At 40.7% G+C, this 15738-nt stretch overlaps 1 protein-coding gene and 1 pseudogene across 1 annotated transcript; one reads left to right on the top strand and one right to left on the bottom strand.

Moving 5' to 3' along the window:
• On the bottom strand, positions 1-7017 carry LOC104453743 (tetratricopeptide repeat protein 5; the record flags this gene model as incomplete). The annotated part of the gene is made up of 13 exons (XM_010068363.3): positions 1-467; positions 620-691; positions 1391-1460; positions 1705-1819; positions 1947-2004; positions 2320-2457; positions 4182-4235; positions 4451-4545; positions 4685-4774; positions 5345-5402; positions 5510-5620; positions 5712-5821; positions 6696-7017. Coding segments are annotated over 13 exons (1410 nt in total), but the record flags the coding sequence as incomplete, so codon positions are not given.
• A 759-nt stretch (positions 7018-7776) lies between these two features.
• LOC104430833 lies at positions 7777-13755 on the top strand (annotated as a pseudogene).
• Positions 13756-15738: the final 1983 nt, after the last annotated feature.

The following is a 15738-nucleotide window of genomic DNA, read 5'->3' as shown; positions in this document are numbered from 1 at the left end:
TGGCTTATGTAATTTGCAAAGCTTACCCAAAAAATCATTACATTTTACAAGATTGAGACTGTCGTTGTTATGTGCAAACTAAGATACAATCTCAAAAAGGCAGAAGACATACACAAGGAACACCAACTCCATGACCAAAGCTGCCCTGTCAAAAAATGAATCCGCATTATATTTGGTTCTCGTTTGGTGCGTCAGTAACGAATATGAGCAACAACTCAATCATTCCACTCTTCATTTTCAACATACTGATTCATCCTTCGTACCCTCTCTACTCTGTGCACACCACACAGGCCGGGAAAAACGAGAGACGTCCACAACTCAGCAAGATACAGGCACTTGATACAAATTGTTCAGGGCTTGTGCTGTGCACAGAAGGACGTTCCAACTGCCTGGCTCGGAGGCAAAGGCTTTCCATTCACGAGCAATTGTTGAAGGAAATCCACACGGATTGATTTGAATTGGTAAGTCTGTTCAATAAGAAAGGAGAAGCAGACCACCAGTCAATAGAATTTGAATTGCGAGATATGGTTTATATCAAGGATAGCGTTATAAGGTAATAAAGCTTAATAACAACTTGCTCATTAATGAATGTGAACATATATGCTGACAAAATAAGTACCTTCCCACTCCAAGTAAAATCAACGAGACGGTAATAAGGATCCAAGAGCATCAGTTGATCTCCTTCTTTAATCTGCAAGCACAAATCACGAGTTGCAAATAGCAGTCAAGATGGTGAATAGTGACTGCAAGCAAGAGCTGAACTTATAATGTGTGCTGGGTACGCAAGATTAAGGCACTTTTCGACCTAGTTTTTGGATCTGATACACAAAAGTTCGTCCTTTGCCATTCTACCAGTGACAATTCAGAAACCCAGAGTAAACAGACAGGGAGCAAACTGCATGATAGTCCTAGACTGACATCTGAGATATAAGAAAATAAAGAATAATTTTCATTGGTAGTCACCAAATTTAAGCAATTTTCAATGAGATCACTCATCTTTGATTTTTAATCACCCAATGCACTAAACATCCAATTTTTGCAATTGGTGTACCATGACCCAAGTCCAGCCAATTCTCTGGCAAAATATAATAATGCCCATGTGGCAATGATGGAGATAAAGCCACCAATTTGTTGGAAAATTGGCTAGTTCCAGTTGAAGTGCATATGTTGCAAAAATTGAGCATTCAGTGCATTAGTTAATTGAAATGAGAGTGCTGTAATATGATTGTAAAATTCACTCAATTTCAGTCACAATGAATGAAATTTATCCGAACCACAAAGGAACCCAAAATAAAGTGGTAGATAGAGAGCAAAGAACAATGAGAACAAAAAAGTAGGTCCAACAAGTCAATTTTTACATTTTTTGCAGAAAGAAACAATTACTTCTTACCATGTCATTCCGTATAACATAAACCGAAAGGATAAAACAGGTCTGATTTGAATCACATGCTATATAATACCTGCCAAAAACCACCACAAAGTTCATAATAAGCATGCTGCTCAAAGGATCAACAAGCGTGACATGATGCTTCAGAGAATTAAAATGGAACAAGTATGTGGAGTTGCCTACAGTCAGATTAATAACCATGTGAAAGAATCGCATCATTGTAATACATGTGAAGCACAACAACGTGCACAAGCTGTGACTAAATCAGTTTGATCAAATGCACAAACCATGAGAACATTGACAAGCAGAGAACTTACAGGGGAGAAACACTATCATGCTTTATGAAGAATAGCACCTTTCCAACAACGGCTATTGCTTTGTTATGACCCTCAAATAGAAGATCAACATTTGCCTTTTTGTGGGAGGAACTGACTAGAGATGAGGACACGTCCCGCAAAGACGAACAAAAGAAAAGGAGAGCAAATTAAATGCACTTCCAAAAATCCAAAAGCTTTTCATAGAAAGTAAGAATCACTCAAAGCAAAGGATTACAGCTCACAATTGGCAGAAGCCAGCGATGATGCAAAAGACGCAAGTCGTTTCCCTTTGGCATGTACCTGTGTGCACAAACCAACAGTTTTAAAGTAAGGATTACTATCATCCATAGAAGACAGATAATCATTAATAAGTTGCACGCAAATCAAGAAGACAGCATGAAAACAATTTTAACTCCCATATTAACATTATAACTAAACTTTTGAGAGATATTAGAGTCAGTTTCTCTTATGTCTTGTCAATTGGCAATAAATGTGCTAACTAGCAGTTCTACCTCCCCAAAATACACAAGTTTAACTACAAATCATAAAATCAACCAGCTAAAAGATAGTTCCAATAGTTAAGTAGCTAATTTCTTCACTCAAAAATAACTTTACCTTCAAGAAATTCTCTAGTTTGTCAAGAAGACTGACTATCTTCTCAACCTCCTCAGATGCATTCAGACCAGGATCCTTTAGTGCAGCAGCATGAAATCCAGTAAGGGCCCTTTCATAGTTCTCTAGGTACTTATTTACCTGAAGATAAAAACATCATTGAATAACCTGGGAATGATGGGGAAAATGACCTAATGAGAGTGACAATCCCATATAAAACATCACGTTAACAATCTTTAAAAAGATCTTATAAGGCATTACCCATCAGATCAATTGAGCAGGGTCATGACTGCAGATTCCATGAACCTTTTATGTATCTTTATTCTCATTTCCTGTTCCATCTATAACATTACCCATTTTTTTCTTTTTCAGTTTTCTGTTTTTTCAGCTCCCGGATAATAGCTGCTTAGCCTTAGTGTTGTAAAATAATAAATGCGATTTTTCTCAACTATTAAACTTCAGCATTAACTAAGGAGCCGTCCTTGATGTTAACTTCGATATTCATATATACAGATGATTGGTGATAACAACACATTGTAATATATAATACCGGACTCATAATGCTAATACAATTTTTTACTGGGAAACAAATATTCCATATAATCATCATGGAACAACTTATAAAGTGGGCACATCATGCGCAGTTAATGCAAATGTGTCTAAAAGCAATCATGTATAGGTACTCTCCTGATCTACAAGCATTAAACTAGAGCAACAACCCAAAGGATTGATATGTCAGTGTGCTAGTACGACGAATCTCCTCCCATCAATCGAAACCTTGACAACATCTTTTGAAAGCTCCCTTTAATTAAGCAGACTCTACTTAGTGGCTCATTAAGCAGATTAATGGGTACTTCCCAAAAATATAAGGTTGATGAGTGCAAGAAACAGAATTGATAAACTAGAGCTAGTTGGTGAGAGTTATTTAAATAACAACAGGAAAGTCAAATTTATTTGGACTATGCAAGAACCAATGATCTCAAATATATTTTTCACAGAAGTAATCTCTGTTTCTTCTTTATTTTCTTTATGTCATAAATAAAAAGCTTCTCCAGCATTGACATCTGAAATGATATTTAAAACCTGGAGCATTGGAAATCTCAAGTGGTTCTATAGAACACCAAGAAAGTAAAACTGAAAGGGACAAGCCTCTCAAAGAAAAAAGTAACGTGGGTGGCAAGGAAATCTTCTACGCGGTATCGTTACTCTGACCACAGTTTGCATTGCATCACTGGTGAGAAAATACCGAGCTAAATGCTTTCTTCATTTGCTTTCAAAGCACAATTTCTAAAGCTATGCCCAACAAATTTGGTAATGGATTGATCACATTACACATACACTGCCTTGAATGTCCAGGTGACTATGCACATTGCCATTTTCTGGGACAGTTTACCCCATTTGACACCTAATTCCAATCATGCAATCAACATTTACATCTCTCTCTCCCCTCCTCTCCCCCTCCACACCCCCTCCCCCAAAAGAAACAAAGAAAGAAAAAAATTCCCGCCAAAATGGAAAAAGTAGTTGACATTGTGACAATGCCATGCCTACCCATCCTGTAGAAAGAATCCTCAGTGCACACCTCGTCTAGAAACAAGCATAATGACTAAAGGAACAAAAAATTCTAATCATCTGCACTCCCTTATTATGAAACAAAGAAGATTGAGAACATATGTTATGTGACATGTGATAGTCGGCTCATCTTCACTCTAGCTGACTACTCAATATATTTAAGCCCCAGCAAGGAACATATCAGAAGATGGTTAAACATTTTGTCATCTTGATAACAAAAAAGAAATGATGAAGGGAACTTTCTCAACTTCATGACACAGCAATGTAAATTATAAGAATAAAGTTTCACTTACAGTAGCGCAGTTGTAAAATAGGTCTGGATTGGATTCCATTCTTTCATCTTTTTCCTGATGATAATTGAATATTAGAGGATAAAGTGGTAAAAATTCTTGAGTACAACAAAAGCAAAAACACCTGTTAGTATCAGATGAATCTTTCCAGGTAGTTAAAAGTTCCATACGTGCATCAAGATGGAAAGACTAATTACTTAATCAGATTGGATCACAAAAATGATAACAGGAATATTACAATGGCTTTCCTGCTTCATCTTATTGACACTTACAGCATTCTGATATGCTTTCAAAGACTGATGAAGTTTGCTAAGATCCCAGGCTCCGGTCACGAAAAAACTAGTGAGGCATGCATTTCCAAGGTTATCTGCCAGGTTTTAAATGATTTGACGGCTAAATATACACCTCAATGGAAACGAAGAAAGGGAGACTGAAGCATGAATCCCTGGGACAATGCAATGAAATCAAATAAGGTAAAACTAGGTGGAAGATTGTTTTGTCCTTACACCAGGAATTTCCATCCTTCACATCTAAAGCAATAGCTTCTTTTGCATGCTTTATGCTTTCTTCAACAATTTCTGCCTGGTTATCAGAACCTACATTCAAAAAATTTGCATTAGGCCAAAAAGGGCAACCATATTAAGCAAGCCAGAAGACAAGTTTTTATCCCTTCAAATTTTCTCCCTTTTGCCAAGATTTTGCATCCCATCTTCCTCTTAGCTTCTTTGCATCGCTTGGCTTAGCTGATACAGAGGGTGTCCCATTTCCTACTGTTCTTGTTCTTATTTCATTTTATGCTAAGTTGATTTTACTTTGGTGGTGGTTTTGGGGGGCATGTCACATTTATTTATGAAACTCGGCTTTCCTAGAGGAGATGTCTTTCTCCATTTGAATTTGACTCCCCGATACTTGTCTGGGGAGGACTCAGGATATCCTAAGAAAAGACATCATTTGGAGGACAAGCACAATTATCAAATTACTCATGACAATCTAATTCTGTGCATGACCATGACACCGTACTAGTTTAATACTGAAATGGCTTGACCAGGCACACTGCCCTTGCGGCAGTGGTCCCATTCCCAAAGGAAAGAAGCCAAATGATACTTCAGAGACATAATACTTTGAGAAAGAATTCCAATATATATAAAAGTAAAAGCAATACTCGCCTTGAGCCATCTTCCTTTCAAGCATTGACAGTTGACATAGAATCTCCTTGTTTGGACCCTTCATGATGCCAAACCACCAAAAATTTCAGGCATAGATATTGACCCCGAAAGCAGGCCAGATGGTTTTCATTTAACACCTAGAGTACAAAAAGAGATACAAAGAACCTTGCTTAATGCGAGATTGAAGCAATTTTTTGCCGAAGGTAGGTCTCCCTTCTTCCAAATGCAGTTACCTAAGCATAGCCAAGCATCTGCAATAGATGGATTCAACTTAACCTGGACCAAAAAGGTTTTGTTTTCACAAAATCTAACACCAAGCTAAAGAAGAAAACACATGAAACAGCAAAACCAGGAATTCAGTGCTCACAGCTTTTGAGAGATGTTCTTCTGCTTCTTTCTTATAATCAGGAAATACATCCAATGTCTTCCCTCTTAGATATTCATATGTTGCTCGTTGTAGAGGCGATTTCCTCTTTTCTGCCCAACACAGAGAGAAGCGAACGCAGCATTAAAAAACCAGAAAATTATTTTCACACTGTCTAAAGAGAAAAGCCCAACTGTATTATTTTCAGTTTATTACTGGTTATAACACGAAGAATCATCATAACAGCAACGAAGGGGCGCCACCCCTTTTACCAAAGTCATTTACCAATGCTACTCAGACCAAACATACTCATTCCTGAGCATCACTAAGATAACCAAATGCGAATGTCTGTAACGACTTAATATCAGCTATTTGAAGCATCTTTACTCCCATCCCACCACTAGCCATAATTCAATGAGATGGACGAGAACCGCCATTCTTTTCATTGCTCTCATTTTCTTAACAAACCCACACTCCGTTTTCCACTAGCTCCAGCCACAATGGAACAATTGCCGTTTCAAAGAAGATAAGTAAAGCAGTCAAAAAGCGTACTTTTCAAAACTTTCAACAAAAAAAGATGCACAGACGAAGACGCAGAAGCATGAAACTGACGTATCTTTCTACTACCGACTACACCAGGGCACAGAAGCACAAGAAAGCTCCTTTTCACTGGTATCACACGAAATGCACAAGAGCAAACACGGATCAAATCTCCCCCCCAAAAAAAAAAAAAAAAAAAAAAAACGCATGCTCCCAGATATCCCGCAATGCACAACGCAATATTCGCGTTCGCCCCCTCAAAACAAAACCCTCGGCGACAACTATCGCCGCGCGAGACTTCAACATCGCCGAATTCCACCTCTCCCGAAGTTTCCACGAACTACCGGCTCAACCAAACGACGAGCTCTCAACACGATCCGATCCATCCGAAGATCACGAAAGGGATCATCGACGAAGCTTCCCGACCATCGAGTCGAGAAAAGTTACCGGGAGGATGGAGTCGAGGAGCTTCAGCGCCGAGCTCGATTCGTCGCGCAGCCTCGAGAGCCTGTCCTCCGGATTCGAGGGGAAGTAGGTGTCCCGGACGCGGTAGAGGTCCTCCGCGGCCTCCGCCGCGGCGGCGAGCAAGCTCACTTCGGGTTGACTGCTCATTCCGGTCGCCGGCGCGGACGAATAGCGGTCGATCGAAGTCGCGAGGGATGGACCGAGCGCTTGACGACGACACCGGAGCAATCGAGGAGAGAGCAACCGCCTGAAACGGCTTCGTTTGCTTGGGTTTGTTTATCGCGCTCTGAAGTTTTTCGCTGCTTGTTGCGATTTAGTCCTCCGAGTTTTTTCCGTCGTGCAGCCCCGTCCTCTATCTTCTTCGATTGTGCAAGTAAATCCTTTGCCACCGAAGAAGTTGTAAAAATTAGGGGTGTGCAAAAGAATCGGGATCCGTCCGGACCGCCTAGAATCGGATTGGAACCGCTTGGAACCGGTAGTTCTTAAGGGAACCGGTTCGATTCCCGATTTCAATTTATGGGAATCGATGGGTATCGGTCTGGTTCCCGATTTCATGGGCGAATCCGCCCACCTGCCCACCCGGATTGGACCGATTATATTATAATAATATATTAATTTTTAATATTAAAAATTTGAAATTAGCAAATCTAAAATTTAAGGTTCCAATCACCATCTTATCTCAATTTACTACTCTCATACTTCATTTCGTCTTTCTCAGTTCAAAATCTCCCTAAGCTCCCTATTCCTTTCCGATTTACCTTGGATCTACTCATCTCTTTTTGAGTCCTAATCCGAACACGGTGAAAAATTGAGTTAATTCTCTTTTCTCCCTTGAACTTAAACTCTCTCTCCACGTCATCGCCAGCTCCGCATTCACTGTCACTATCGTCTTCTTTATTGTTGGGCTCGTCTTGTTTCTACCTCCCCTCTTCCTCCTCCCCCTACTCAGGCTTCTCCCCATCTTCTTCATCTTCGGGGACGGGTGAACTCTAGGTCTAAGAACGGCCCCTCCTCATTGTCAGTCTCGAGGGAGGAGTGGGAGACGACGGAGGCGGTGGCCAAGATGGTGGTGGTGGCCGAGACGGAAGTGGAGCGAGGGTTGCAACCTATTGAAGGCGAAAAGGGGAAGGCGTGGAGGTTGGACTGGTTCTATGGATCCATGCAATTAGCGGGCGGTTCCTTGTTCCAATTTTTCGGAATCGGTTCTTAACGGGCGGTTCCCGATTCTAGGTCATAAATCGCCCGCCCGGGCCATGTTCACCCTAGTAAAAATTGCCAAATTGCTAAAGTGACCTTGCCGACGTGGCAAAAAATTTGACGAATGATGCTGACGTGGTCCACATTGGAAAATCAGTTATTATTTTTTTTAAAAGAGGCGAACTAGGGGAAGATGGGGCCGCCTGGATATAGATGGGGTCTTGTCATGGTTAGGAAAGGGTCGGCTGGCTCTCGCGAAATCTTGAGTGGAGGGAGAGAGTGAGGGCTCTTAAATTCCTAAGATATGGCAAAAAGGCAATTCTCAAAATAGATGATTCAGTGAACATAATTAATCATGGTATAGGATTGAATATACCAAATTATATCTTAAATAAATTCTATTATTTTACGATGAACTGTCAATGCCATATCCAAAATTTCTCGACATATGATCGATCTAATACGACATAATCATGTCTCAACGGTATCTTGGCCAATCTTGTTTTTGTGTCCAAGAAAAGCATGGAAACAGAAAAAAACCGCTATCTGAGAGACAGCTTTGATAGCTAATGCACACACATGACTTTCAGGTGTTTCTATTCTTCTTCTTTTTTGACAAAGGTCTGTTTTGTTCACTGGCGCTCTTCTAAACGCAACTTTGCTCGTGCAATCCATCTCACTAGTTTGTCGTCGGTCCATCCATCTCAATGTGCATGCCTCAGTGAGATCGCTGCAGAGACACATTTCGAAAAACATGGTGAGCCGTCGCGTTGTTCCTCCTTGTCTCATCGTGCTCCGTGGCCTTGTCGCACAGTGTGCCCGTGATCTTCACGTTTGGGAACTCGATCTCCAACGTGGGGAACAACCACTTCAACAGGAACTGCACGGCCCGGGCCGATTTCCTGCCTTCCTGGTCGAGCTTCTTTCATTGCCCGACGGGGAGGTTCACCGATGGAAAATTCATCGCTGACTTCATCTGTGAGTTCGCTAACTCGAATAACGACTTTGTAATGTTGTCCTTCTACGAGTAATTTCTCGATCAATTGAAAAAAAAAAAAAAAAAAAAACAGACGTGGCAGCTCAATTTCTGGGCATATAATTCCAGAAGCCATACATGGAGGCAAAAACTGCAGTAATCAATGGGAGTGAGAGGAACTGTCCGTCAAACGGTATCAACTTTTCTAGTGCTGGGAGTGGCGTTATAAGAGACAAACAAGGACATTTGTAAAGAAAATATGCCCAGATTTCATCTGTTAAATTCTATCTATAAGCATATATTTTCCAGTTCATTCGTGTGGTCTCATGAAATCGATTCTCCGTGATACAAAAATTCATGTCTTGACAAGCGAAATGTCGATTTTGCAACAGGGAGTGACTCCGATCCAGGATCAGCTACGACAGTTCCGGGCCCTAGTCAAGCAAAACGAAGTGGATGAGGAATTGGTCCGCCGATCGATGTTCCTCCTCGAGTCCAGCTCAAACGAAGTATTCATCTATTTCGTCCCTATCGTCGCCCCAACCCTCGGCCCCGATGCGTACATGGGGGCCATACCCACTGAGGTGGCCTGCTTCATCAGTGAGATCTACAAGCTCGGCGCTCGCAGGATCGTTGTGTTTTCGCTGGGCCCCGTTGGGTGCGTCCCCGCTCGAGCCCCCTTGCTAGGGGCACCAGTGGGCCGGTGCTTACGGGAAGATGAATGCGATGTTCAAGAAGTACAACCGTGGTTTGGAGAGCTTGGCCAAGGACGTGCCTATTAAGTACCCCGGCTCCATTGCGTTAGAGAACGATGTTGTTCAGCGGATTTGCGCAATCCCCGCATGCTATGGTACGTAACTTTGCTCTTTTATCGCAATCCCCGTGCACTATGGTATGTAACGTCGCTCTTCTATCGCAATCACCTACTATATGATGAGAATCAAATTTGTCGCAAAGGTAGTAATGTCACGTCCCGAACCCCGAGCGCTTGCCCATCCCTCTCTAGTCGATAAAATTTTGCGACTTCTCAGGACAAGTCACCGACCCTTTTTGTTTCATTGCACATGCGAAAGCAGATTATAAATCCCCTGACAATAATTATCTCGAGATAGAAAAGCAGGATAATATATTCACAAACAAACATGCTTTTATATATATACTGAGTCATGTACAAAAGTCTATGGCCAAAAGACTACAAAAGACTAGCCTTCCAAAAGAAGTGGTCCTAATTAACCTACGCTTCCGATAACCTCCTCTCAGCTCCAGGTCCTCCACTCGACAACCTTGAAAATATTGTCTCACAACGGGGTGAGATATAATCTCAACGAGTCTAAGCTCTAAACCCCGATTAGGAGGGAAATACGCCAAGGAGTGTCATAATCACACAATCACACAATCATTGAGACTTACTTCGTCTCAGATCCACCCTGCATGTTAGTACAATTTATATCACAGACAATATGAGAGCATGAGCAACAAATAAGCTCCAATAACTGAAACGACACACTCAATTAATCATGCGTTCCTAGTTTTGATCTCGACATATAGCACGGCCTACTCTCTGTCCGGCGGTCTTCTGGCATTGCCAGGCTTCGTCTCACCCCATTGAGCACGGCACGTCTCTTTTAGATGGCTTTCCCGAAGAAGCATAGGGTCCAGAATCTACTGCGACTGGCTTCCCGTTGTCCAGGGGTATTCCGAATAGGGATAACGTTCAGCTTAATAGCCTGGGACGATTTCTTTTAACCATCACACAATCACTCAAATATGGCCCATGGCACTATGCATTGCACTCAAATGCTTTAATTAAAATGGTGAACTTGGCATTTTTCTTCGTATTAGAAATTCACATGAAATTACTCGTGTGTGGGTACACGGTTAACTTGACTTACAAAAATTGATATTCTTCCTTTTTGAAATCCCACTATTTCATATAGTACTAAAAACTATTTCCGATGTCAAAACCCGACACCCGGGATTTTCTGAATGAATAATGGAAATTTATAATTTTTGGAATTAAATACTCAAATTTCCAATCAGCACTCAATTTGCGCAATTTAACATCCAATTGCAGAAATTAACCACACTATTGCAATCAACACGAAATTCCGGTCACCGACTATCCCAGCCTAATTTCCGAAAACTATTTAATAATTAAATAATTACTGAAATTAATTAAATAAATCAATTTAAATTCTAAAAATACTAACCTAGGCCAAAATCATTAAATTAATAACTAATACGAACTCGTAAAATTTCCGAACCCTTACAATTTATTTAGGCCTTAGCTAAACCATGCTAATCACCTAACATGCTTAATTAAATAATTACATTTCTAATTTAATCTAACTAACCACCTAATTCCTAATAAAATAAATTTAAACACCCATTAAACGTCATTAGCTTACTAAGTAGAGTTTAGAGTATAAACTCACCGGTTAATTGCGGAAATCGGTTAACCGTGACGACGACGCGACGGCGGCTGAAATTTGAATTTTCGGCGGCGTTGGCGGACACTTGGGCCGGGCCTAAACTTGGCCAGATTTGTTATGAGTTGGGTTGGGCTTGCTGCTGAGGAAAACAGGACTTGGGCTTGACTTCAAGTGGGCTGAACAATCACGGGCTTGCTGAAGCTGAAGCCCACGGCTGGGCTTGACTGCACTTGGGCCGAAGATTGCTGGAATGGGCCGGCGTTGCTGCTGCTGGAAGCTGGGCCTCACTGACTCATGGGCTGAAGAAGAACGAGCGAGCTAGCGGAGATGGAACTCGCAGATACTGGGCCAACGTGGGAGCTGATGCAAGGACTTTCGGTGCTGAGGATTTGATCGACGAAACGAGCGGCAGAGAGAAGACGCGGTAGCAGCTTCGCTTGGTGGATCGATGGACGAAGAGAGAGAGAGATGGTTTGGTGGAATCCTGGGGCTTCTTCGGTCAACAACAGGGCTTTCGTGGAGGGGTGTGTTGACCGGCGGGGACACGCCGAAGTGGAGGAGAGGCAGACGAACGTGGCAACAAGCGAGCTGGGTTCCCTTCGGCTAACTTGTTGGACTGAAGACGCACGGTAGCCGGAGAAGTTGATGGTCTTCAAGATGTGCTGGAGTTGATTGAGGAAGATAGAGACTCGGACGCGTGGGTGTGAGATGGAGAAAGAGATGGGGGTTTACGGTGGGATGGGGATGCTGGCGTGAGGGAAATACACGGGAGAGAGAGAATTTGAGGGGTGAAGCTTCGGCTTCTGTGAGGTTGAAGAAAAGAGAGGAATGAGAGGGAGAGAAACGAAGATGTGAAGCGGAAGGGGGCGACGACGGGGGCCAGCTGGTTTTCTTCAACCAAAGGATTGGAACAAGCTTAAAAGTCCACAAACATTGTCCCTTGCATTAACTTCATGTCCCCTAATACTTTATAATTTCTCTAAATTAACCAATTTTGAAGCCCAAAATTGCTCTCTCTCATAAAGCTCCGAATTTCCATTTTTTTGTCTTCAATTTCCTCACTCAATTTCCCAAATTGAGGTCCAACTTCGGTAAAGAAAAATCCCGAACAATTTTCTATAAATCCCCGACACTCACGGGTTGAGTTTAGAAGTCCCAATTTCCATCAATTTAGCCCATCTGAATTTCCGCTAATTTTCCGCAACGTCCGAACCGATTTTTCATAAAAATCTTGGAATCTCTGAAAATTCTTCGGATGATGAGTCGACGTTCCTCAAATAGCTCGTGACACCACATAATTTTCAATTTTTGAAATCGGGTTCAAATTTGTGGTTATTTTCAATCCGGCGCACTTTTAGAGTGACCTAATTTACTGGGTAACTTTTAGGAATTTTTGGTGCAATTGATTCGTGATCGATTTATCTCGAGTCACAATGTACATTTTCGACACATCGGCAACTCTCGGTTGTCGTGAAGACCTCAAGATTTCAATTACAGACACAGGGTACCAAAAACGTCAGAAAATCAATTTAGTACCGATCGATGAGAATTTTGCAATCAGGTGGAATCACCCACACTCTGATCACATATCTCAGTCGAATCGGCATATTTCTGATCTCTGATCGATTCTGATAGTGTCGTAATGACCTTTGCAGACCAATATGGTCGAGCAGTCGATTCCTGGTCGAATTCTCAAGTCCATTGCATTTAGATTCCTTAATTGTTTCCCCAGATAGTCCAGTTACCTCGTGAGTGATCAGCTCAGAGAATAATACTATCAGCGTGTTGACAAAAAACCCGATTTATTTAATCGAAAACGAAATCTGAAAATTCAGGCTGTCACAAGTAACACTTATGCTGCAAAGTATGCATGCAAACTTGCACGTATTTCCTCTGGCACGTATATGTTTAGCATGCGCAAGGCTTCACTGGTGGTATGAGGTACACAAGTGAGTGATTCATGTCACTGTGCTGTAAGGACTTTCTAACGTATCGAGGGCGTGTTATGGTGGCGGGACGCTTGGATGGATGCTCCAGTGTGGCAAAGAAGGCTACAAGATTTGTTTGGACCCGAAGCGCTTCCTGTTCTGGGATAACTTCCATCCATTGGAGCGCGCTTATCACCTTGTCTCCAAGGCCTAATGGGGAGGCAACTGATCTAGGATTCGGTCGATGAATCTGAACACGCTCGCGAATGTTAGCGTTTCTCTCTCTCTCTCTCGGTCAACAAGCTTGAAGGAAAATACATAAGAAACTTGGCAAGAACATCCGGTTCCGCTTTTAGACTTATATGTCATGCCTCTTTCAGCTTTTTTATATGTTGATAAGAACTTGGATAATGAACATGTTTGCAGTGATCGATACTCACTTAGAGATCGGAAATGAATTGCATTTCCAGATTAATTTTTTCCTATTAGCTCTAGTGCTTCTGATTTAATCGATGCTAAATATGAAGTCCCTTTTTTTTCCATGCCGGTAGATTTTGAAAAAGGCTAATAAGCATAAAAAAAACCGTTCATAAAAAGATTATGCGATAAATTTTTGGGTGACTTGTTGGTAACTTACCGATATTTTTATAAAATTAGCAAGTCCTTTTGGGAGTTTATGGATGACCAACTTTTCTCATCTTTATCAATGTTTATTTATGTTTCTTTTACCTACACCTTAAACTTATAGGCTATTATACAAGTTTACTAATCTTAATATGAGTGACCTATCAACTTTTTATCGATTTAATCACCGATTGATTTTGTGTTGCCAATATTCAAATGCATACCGATTAAGTGTTCATGTTTAGTTTATTCATTAACTGTTTTTGTTTTTTTATCAACTTTTATCTGAATTTCTCACAAATGCCTTAAATTTATCAACTCTTATATGTATTTATCAACATTTATTTGTATTACTTAACAGCTTACTCTTATTAGTTTACCAACTAATATGAAATCTTTTTTGAGTTGCTTACCAAGGTATTTGACATTTTTTACTTTTATTAGCTGTTGTATTGAGTACCAACTTTTATTGACCTTATGTATCCATTGATTAAAATATACCAATTTTGGAATTTACCAGCCTTAATCAGAGATATTACGTACTTTTGTCTAATTAAGTTATCAATCACTAAGTCAACTAGCAACATATCTTTTGTTTTTTAATTGTCAATTGCTTCTATATGTACTGCCCATCGACTAGGGAAAAATACTCATTCAATCCTAAAACTAAGATAAAAATTCTGTTTTTAATGTTTCAATTATGTTAATTTAGTCATTAACATTTAAGCGAAATTTCAATAGTCATTCCGGTCAATTTTTTTGCCAAAAATCACTAGTGTAGCAGTGTGCTACATAAGAAGATCACATGATCATATTTAGTGACTTCTAGAGAAAATTGATAGAAAAGACTACAGTGGAATTTCGTGTAAATATTTTGGACTAAATTGGTAAACTTTTGAACTTTGGCATCTAGATTTAAGACTGATTATACAATTTCTCCAAATAGACTTTTGATTTACAAATTTGTTTAGAAGAATCATCCAACTTTAGAAAGCGGGCAGGTCTAGAATTTGATGTTCATCATTCGTGGAATCTAGTCAATTACTGAATCCAGGTAGTCATTTTAATCGGTGCCTGAGTTCACAATGAATTCTCAGTCATGCGTCTTTTTTCCAAGAGCAAGAATGTCTTGGCTCGAGTCTGCTTCAGTGAAAGGATGGCCATCTTGAGTAAGCGTCGATGCATGTCCTCGGTGTTCACAAAGGACATACAGAAACCTTGTATGTAAAGAGGACATACAGAAACCTTGTGTGTATAGAAACTTCGCTAGTTTTAGCATCGCTCCTATGTGGCTTTGTATGGAGCTTGGACACAGACAGCATAGGTTCTACTTCTCGTAGCTGTGGCTGATTGGGTGTCCATGTCTTTCTCTCTCTGTGGTGGCTCTGGTTCAATGCATAATCCAGTAAAGAAAAGCTGATATGGGTGGTCAGTCTCATTTTCAGATGAGGGGGAAGATGTAGAGCAAATCAGGCAGAGCCAAAAGGTTTACGATATTGATAAGCTTTCTTCTTTTAAGTTTCTGTGCGTCCCTGCATGTAGTCTAGTTGCTCTAGTAAACTAAACATACTTCTTATGATTATGATTAGTTTATAAGCACGCTACCGTTTGGAAGGATCAAGACGAAAATGTCCATCCACATACGACAAGCATGAGCGTAATTTAAAATAGATTAAAAGATGACTCCTTTTCAAAGAATGGGAGGTGAATATTTATTTGTAATTTCTGTCATAATGCAATGCCGGCTGTTTAAAACCAATGAACCTGGGATAGTCGTTATTGGGGAGCCTTCTTAATGAAGTTTCGTACACGTTCTCAGATGATATCCATGTGTCGTCCGAAAATCTTATTACTAGACGTTCCTTTAA

Source organism: Eucalyptus grandis, chromosome 6, assembly GCF_016545825.1.
Source record: "Eucalyptus grandis isolate ANBG69807.140 chromosome 6, ASM1654582v1, whole genome shotgun sequence".
Classification (NCBI taxonomy): domain Eukaryota; kingdom Viridiplantae; phylum Streptophyta; class Magnoliopsida; order Myrtales; family Myrtaceae; genus Eucalyptus; species Eucalyptus grandis.
The sequence above is the reverse complement of the archived record's forward strand: the minus strand, read 5'-3'. Positions and strand labels throughout refer to the sequence as shown.